Below are 8,379 nucleotides of genomic sequence, written 5' to 3' on the forward strand. Positions count from 1 at the left end.
CTTTCCCAAGAGAGGCATTTCTCTATGAAACACTTTGTCAAAGGAAGCGGAAAAAAATCCTCAAAAAAAGAGGGAGGAGGCAGGAGAGATGTGATACTGAACTGCAAGTGCCTGGATATGTAGCTGAGTAACCTTGATGTAAAATCATACTAATGGATTGCTCAGGAAAGAGAAGGCAGGTGAAAAGAACACTTGATCAAGAAATTGATCTTGTGAGGATCACCTGAGCAATTTTTATGTGAATATTGGACAATGGCTGGACAGAAGTTGGCCCAAAATTACATTTTTAAAAGAAATCTCTCTCCAACCTCTTTCACTGTAAAGAAAGAGTTTGGGATTTAGAGTGATAAGATTTTTTTTAGTCTGCAATCAGATGTTAATGCTGCATGTCCCATATATTCAAATTTCCTAACTCTACATTTTCAGTGAAGATGATGTTAGTATGACACCATGAAAGGCAACAAGATTTCTGGTAAGGCTTTGCCTCTTATTTTGAGGCATCAGAAGTTGTATCTTCATCTGGTGAAAAATCTCCTTAAAACCAGTGCACTAAACCGCACAGGCATAAGGAAGAAATTGAGAGTGTGCAGCACTGCTGAAAATTACATTGCTCATGTCCACATGGTGCTTTACTTCAGATGGCAACTATCTTGTGAGAATTTTCTGCAGTGGGCAGCTTGCAGGTCTGGAAACTATCAAATGGCCTGAAACCCTCCATAAATTGAAAAATGACTATGTCATTAACTGCACTTTGGCTTCCTTAAAAACACACACTCATTTGCTTGTTTAAAGGCAGTTAAATAGTTGCACTATGATGGATAATGATGAAACTGAGCTGGAGAGACATTATGTAAACAAAGATGTATGTTACAGCAGAAAAGCAAACCTTACTAGAGCAGGAGCAAATGGGATATTTTTGTTCTTTGCAGCCTGAGCTCTCAGAATAAAACGTTTTAATGCTGTGTTTTTAGTATTCTAACTGTCAGACTTCCTGGCAACCAATTTCAACCTTTTATTCTTTTTCAAGTATTTCTGAATAGCATAAGGGTGCATATGCTAATACTGTAAGACATGAATTCCTCATTGACTGATACATAGGTGTTTTTCATTGGGCTGTCTAGGTTTATCTTGATACATTTTTGTACATCCATTAAAACCTTTGAGGTTCATTTCAGTTGGATTTACCAGGTGCCCTGACGCAGTGGCTACATTTCTTGAGGGCTGGATGAAGGATATGTTTAAGATGTTTATATTTCCCTTGGCCTAGAGCTTAAAAGCCCAAAGCAGAACCTGATCAATAGAAGTGCTATCAGTTATTTAAAATATGCAGTGCTGTTTGAAAATCCATGTGTTAACACTTATGTAGTACTTGTTTCTAAAATCATGTTTATTAGTGGGGGGGTTATGAGAGGTGAAAGCCTTCCACTGTAGTGCAAGGAAGCTTTATGGAGAATTGTTCAGCATAGCCATCCTGACCTTGGCTTCTGTAAACTTCTTGTGCAGCCATCTATTTATCACACAGGGGATAGCTGGAGACCAAGCCTGAGATTAGATTCCTAACTTTATAAAAGAAGGCTGGGTTGACACTTCAGCTTCTTAGAAGAAGCTCCAGAGACTGCCAAAAAATGAGAATGCCAAGTAACACATGTTAAAGTTTCCTTTTGGTAAAAGTTAGTTTTGTCCCATTTGATTTTTTTTTCTCTCATGATAATTACAGAACAGTAGGAGATGGAATAGTGTTACAAGAATCTGTGAATCAAGGCAACACATGAAGTTGGCAATTTGACTAAAAATTCCCATATGGAAAAAAAATAAAGCAGAGAGGCACGGATTTAAATGAAGTGTTAATAAGAGCAGACTAATTCCTAAGTACTTTGGGAATTTTTGACAATTGCAAACAAAATTGCATAGATTTTGCTTTTATTTTTTTTCAACCTGGAAAATGGGATGTGATGAGAAAGGGACTTTTTTACTGTGATGGTAATTTCCCTCTTATTATTTTATATATTTTTTTTCTGTGTGATCCACCCTGGGCTGTGTCATTCCATACTTGACAATACTCATGAAGTTATTTAATTATCATCACAGTCTTTTCTTCTGTGGTCTGAGAAAAAATGCTTATATAATTAAATGAGGAGCAAAAAATTACAAAAGGGTTTAAATTAGTTGTTCTTTTTCACATTGGTGTATTCCTACCAGATTTGCCATAATAAGGTATGCTCTGTAAACCATGCGTGGATACATCTACAACTGTGGAAAAGGAATTGCTGTTTGAACTTCATTACTCTGACTGTAAGGAATATCTAGCAGCAGGATTTCAGTGGAAGTACATATATGGGAGCCCTGGAACTAAACGGGTTTCAAACTGAAGGGTGCAAACAGGACATTGAACCTAGTCTGAGGGCTGCAGAGGGGATGTTTGGAAAGACTGAGCAGAAGAACAGTTTTCTGTCAGTCCAAGCCACGGTCCAGAGGCCTGCTTCAGGATGAGGTGCCTTTCTGTGTGCTCACTGGGGATTTCTGTCTTTTGGAATGAAACAGCACATAAGAGATTCGTAACCATTGTATGTTAGCACTATGTTAGTCCTATCTGACACATAATGCTTTGGCTTTTCAAGATGCTGAATAGATTTTTTTAGGTAGCTGCACATCCTAGAACTTAACATATCTGGCATTACTTGTTACAGCAACTCGGTTGTTGAGTCTGACCACTCTTTAAAAATGTGGACTACAATTCAGAGACTAAAAATGTCAAAACTGCTGAAAAGCACAAGTTAGATATGTAATGTTGATTTCACAAAATCATAGAATGATTGAGGTTAGAAGGGACCTCTGGAGGTCATCTGGTGTGACCCCTCTCTCCTCAAGCAGGGCCTCCTGAGGCCAGTTGACCTGGACCGTTTCCAGATGGCTTTTGTGTAACTCCAGGAACAGAGACCCCACAACCTCCCTGGGCAACCTGTGCCAGTGCTCAGTCACCCTCACAGGAAAAAAGTGTTTCCTGATGTTCAGGGAGAACTTTCTGTGTTTCAGTTTTTGCCCATTGCCTTTGGTCCCATCACTGGGCACCAATGAAAAAGAGCCTGGCTCTCTCCTCTTTGCACCCTCCCTTCAGGTATTTGTACACATTAATGAGATCTGCCCTGAGCCTTCTCTTCTCCAGCCTGAAGAGTCCCAGCTTTCTCAGCTTTTCCTCATAGGAGAGATGTTTTAGTACTTGTTCTTCTTGAGAACTCCTAATAGCTCTTCTGTTTGCTGTTTGAGTGAAAGCAGTGGTTATATATTAAATAATCACCAGAAGAAGTTATTTAATGTCATTGATAGGAGTGTTTCATTGTTTATTTGGTTTTTAAGAAGTTATTTAAGTCTGTTGCTCAAAAAGTAACTGCTAGTATTTGAGCTAACAGTTGATGTGAGAGCTCTTGCAAACATTTTTTTGTTTGATATTGACTTTATAGATTCTATAAGGACTTATTTATTTATTTCTGCTTGCTTGTAGAAAGGCTTATGCCAATTATTTTCTAAAGTAACCTGCTTAGCAGCTATGTACACAGTAAATATTCTAGATAGAGATCTGCCCATTTTTTTTTCAATTTGTGCTTGCAGGGAGGGTTGAGGGAAGGCAAGTGGTGTTGCTCTTTCGTTTCTAAAGACTGACTTAGAAAATACACAAATTTTCTTTTAAGATTTGAAAAATATATTCTCAGTGGTAATGTATGCTGGAACAGCAGATGCCAGCATTAGGCTGGCATTATGGTTGATGATGATCTAATTAAAAAGCAAACAAATGAGGTACTGTAGTCTGGACCATAATTTTTGTCAGAAAGAAGTAAATGATAAGGCTAATGCTTTAACCTGCAAGTACTGGGGCAATTGGGTTTGTTTTATATCTTTCATGTGATACTTAGTGGCATGTTAATACATTCAGTGGGCATGTAGAACTGCTGAAATTTTCAACTGTATCTTTTCTTTCCTTCAGATAGTAAATCTTATTGAAGAAACGGGACACTTTCATATCACAAATACAACCTTTGATTTTGATCTTTGCTCACTGGACAAAACCACAGTTCGTAAACTACAGAGTTACCTGGAAACATCTGGAACCTCCTGAGGAAGCAGCATCTGGCTGCATCTAAAAACTGTTCTTTAAACAGAACATCCAGAATGATGCAACCAAAATAAGAGGGAAAAACAAACCCACCCTCTTCAGCTTTATTTTTGCTTAAAGCCAGTCATCATCTCTTGATAAGGGAGAGGAAAAGTGACAAGACTCAGAAGACCACTCTTCTCAGGAAGCAAATGCTCTGGAAGAGTTTGCCTGGATAGCCTTGAAAAACAAACACGCAAATACAAACAAAAATACTTGGTCTTAATGAATGTGTATGATATCATGTATCTCTCTTTGTGGTGTTCCAGTCCACAAGATGAATGCATGTTCAACACACTGCCTTATTACATAACTGATCTGTTTATTATTGCATACATGTATTCTAAAGTCAATGAGTCATTGAATGACACTACCAGATGTTGCAAGAAGTGGGGTCCCATGTGTGCTCTTTTGATGCAGTACTATCACAAGCCTAGTAACCTTATTCATATCAAAATGCCACTTCTTGCTATCTTTCTCTGGTCACTTAAAACACTACAGTCTTGTTTCCACTTCTGCTGTTCCAGGAAACAAGACGCAAAGTTGGGGATTAAACTGTGGTCCTAAACTTTGTTTCCCGTCTGTCACAGTGGGGTGGACCACAGCAGGTTGGACCAGAGGTCCTTGGCTCTATTCATTTATTGATCTTTTACCATGGTAGAAAATGCACCAAATAGAATTATATGACTTGCTGTCTAGCCTTAGTGAATAAGCCAGTAGGACTTTTAACAAAAAATGTTATGTATACTGTCCTGAATCCAACATCTTTTATAGTCTACATTCTTGTGTCTGTTTTAATGTCACAAAATTAAATAAATATGAGTGAAGGTGTTCTGCAGGATCATCGTAAAAGAAGAAATACTGATCCTGTCTTCTAAGGAAATGTTGTAGAAAATTCTTAATTTGGAGCTATTTATTACTGTGAGTTTCAACACTCCTCTGCTGCCAGTATGTGACTCACTTTTACCATAAAAATATTCGCATAATATTTTTGTTTGTATAGTATTTGGTCTGTTTAGTTTGTTTTGGGGTTTTGTTTCTAGTTTTGTTGGGTTTTTTACAACTAAATTAAACCCCTTTATTTAAAAAGAAAAACAATACATTGTTTTACAGTTATATGTTGGAATAAATATATGATATTTCATGTATATGTGTGTGTGTATATAGACATATGCACGAACCTGTGTATATATACATGTACACACTCACATACATATATGCTTTTTACAGTTTCCAGATTTTGGTATCTGTTCAATAACCTACTTGTGTTTCCAGAAGGATTTATTGTCTATAAAAATGAGCATTTTTTCATACTGTTCATTATTTCTTAAAATCAGGATCCTTGTTTATGTATGATCAAATGGGAGGATGTGTACTCAGTTTCACATCAAAGCTCTGTGCTCTCATATGGCTGATAGTTGCTTGGTGAAATCATCACCCTTCTATTAGCAGTTCAAATCTCCCAGTGAAGAGGTAATAAAATTTAAAAAGTACTTCTGGATGCAAAGGTTTATTCAGGTTTGCCAGCCTTAAAAAATGTATCTTGTTTCTGGACAGGCCAGTATGTCATATGTATGCTTATATGCCACTTGTAGTCTGTATGTGTAGAGCTGAACAGTAGTATCTGTATGACTTACTATTTAATGCATACAGTTTGTGCAGCACTGTAAAGCTAAATTCCTATTGGGGTTATTTTTTATTCAGATGGTAAATCTTAATACTGTTTCTGTAAGTCCAAAGAAAATTTTACTCTTTACTCTTTTTGAGGGAGTGAGTTAGTGATTAAGTTGGGGATTTTTTTTTCTTATTTAAAATGTTGTTTGACCACACTCAACAGGAAGTTCTTCTCAGACTTCCCAAGAACAAGTGTACTTTTTCAGTAATGTTATGACTCTTATTGACGATTGGCATGAAGCATACTTGAAAAATTATGTTCTTTTAAGTCCATGTCTTAATGTGCAATTGGAGAGGGAGAGAAGTGGGGGTGTTACTTTTTGACATAAGGCAGGTGATGTTGGGGAGGGGGCAGGGATGCATGTGAAGGGGATAAACTTCAATTTTCATTGATTATTTTATATGAAAATGTTTGGAAATCTAAAAACCTTAAAAGCTTTTGGTCTTACTGGTGTGTGTTCAACTTCCTATCATTTAGTTATACCATGTACATATGGAATTTTGTCCATTTTGACTTTTCTGAGATTTGTGATTAAAACCTCATTGACTTTCAGGAGCGGAAGAATCCCATGATACTTCTAGTATGACTGTTGCACTGTTTTGTTAGAAATGGTGAAATGAATCATTTTACCCTAAAAATACCAGATAAGCTTTATTGTACATTGAGAACAGGCGTGGAAGAAAACAGCAAATAGATTAATATGCATAGAAGAGAGATGACAACAATTACAAAGTTACTGTTGAATTTAATGCAAATTGTGGATCATCCTTAAACTCTTAAATTTTGTAATTCAGTGGAATAGGGAAGAAAATTGACTGCAGTTGTGTGTGTTTGTGTGTGTGTTGACTTTTTCACAGAATTCTGATAGAATAAGAGTAAGTGTTGATATAAATTTTTTAAAAAATAGCTTTTTTCATCCTATTTTGTGTGCAGAAACAAAATAAATCCTTGTTCAATTATTTTCAGACATTCATATTTCTCTTACAGAAAAAGTAGTAAGATACCCTTCCAAGTCTTTAACATATATGAGCATTGATCTTTGGGATCGGTTAAAGTGTTTTGGCAAGAAATGTTTTGGAGTTTTACTTAACATTAACCTGTTGAAAAACAAGTTATATGTGAGAATTTTGATTAATTAATTGAGGTTACCAGATGGAGGTTAGCATTAAGTTGCAATATCTAAAAAAATAATTTTCAGCGTAAGAGGGTCACTGTTACTTGAACAGTAGTTGTATCCAACAATAAGGGGAATCTTCATCTCGCCAGTAACTTTTCACCTCAGAAAGTGGATGTCCAGTTGGGAGACAAGTTTTAATATATTTTTAGAAGTTTGAATCCACTGAGGCTTTACAAGAATTTCAGTATCATCTAGATTTGAAGGCCATCTTAGTCCACGCTAAAGAGAAAGAGAGTAAGAAAGGAGGAAAGTCTTCCAAGGTAAAACAAAACCCATGCTCACTCATCAGCCTTTTGGACTGTAAGAAATGGTTGATCATTTCTCTCTCTCTCTTCATTGTTTGGGTGTTTTTAGGTTAAGTCTATTCTTTCCGTTTCAGAGCAGAGTACACACAGTGCAGGGCATTTGGAAAGACCAGTGTATTGCTATTAAAGTTTCTTTTAGTCTGGGGAAAGGAAATTACAAGTTCCTGGGTTTGCCTGACCCATTGTCCTTTCCCATTCTCACAGTGAAATAAAGTATGTTCACAACCTGTTTTGGGTCCTTGGTCCTTACTTGGTAAGTATCATCTTGTTTTCTTAGAAGACTCATTGATTTCAAGCTCCATTATTAAATTAGCACAATTAATGGGAAAGCTGTAGAATGATCTGAAGAGAGAACTGCCCTGTGCAGTTGTTGTATGCATTATCTTAGTCCAGATGCTGGAGTAGGATGTTTTATTTGCTTCTTTCGGTGTTTATTCACACACATTGTATCACATATTTTACTGCTTGCAGCTTATGGCAAACAGTGTATCTTTTAGCAAACTCTTGTTTCAGTATATAGAGAGAATAGTTATTTTTGTTTGCTCATTGACCATTCATTTGCACAGTCTGCTGTAGTGTAGTGCACTGAAATTGAGAACTACAGTGAAAAATTTGTCAGACTTTCAACCATAGCAGGAGCTAGCAGGAACTGCAAAAATAAGTAGTAAAAAAACGTGCTCCAGAGTTTAACAAGTGTAAGGTATATGTTTCTATGAGCCTCAATAGTTCTCTTAATTGTTAAGCAGTATACAGTAGAATATAGTGTACACCAGGAAATTATTCTCTATACTGTACCAAGAAGCTTTACTGTTGAGCATAAAAGGCTTATGAACAGATGCTGGGGACTGAAACTCATGTGTCTGCAGTGCTTTTTTGTGTGCTTAGGAGTTGATTAGTGCACTAACACAGCTGAAGCAATGACATTTACAAGGCTGACTCTGTGAGTGAGCAGATCAATTAACATCAAAGCACATAAGGGCCTTGCATTTACTTGAACAGCAAGAAATGCCACTATGACTAGACAGGAAAGAGAAGTATTACCACAGTGAGAACAATACTCTGGTGGGGGAGGGGG

General features: G+C 36.8%; 1 protein-coding gene across 1 annotated transcript in view; it reads left to right on the top strand.

The window, feature by feature from the left end:
- The window catches only part of LOC104545568 (protein AF-9-like), a gene marked incomplete at its 5' end in the record, with an annotated part of 19,221 nt that extends 14,440 nt beyond the window's left edge, over positions 1 to 4,781 (top strand). Inside the window, one exon of the mRNA XM_010190748.1 lies at positions 3,980 to 4,781. Coding sequence (XP_010189050.1) covers positions 3,980 to 4,111 — 132 coding nt within the window. The remainder of the gene's footprint in view (positions 1 to 3,979) is intronic.
- Between the last annotated feature and the right edge of the window lie 3,598 nt (positions 4,782 to 8,379).

The sequence above is a fragment of the Mesitornis unicolor genome, unplaced genomic scaffold (assembly GCF_000695765.1).
Source record: "Mesitornis unicolor isolate BGI_N332 unplaced genomic scaffold, ASM69576v1 scaffold778, whole genome shotgun sequence".
In the NCBI taxonomy this organism is placed as follows: Eukaryota; Metazoa; Chordata; class Aves; order Mesitornithiformes; family Mesitornithidae; genus Mesitornis; species Mesitornis unicolor.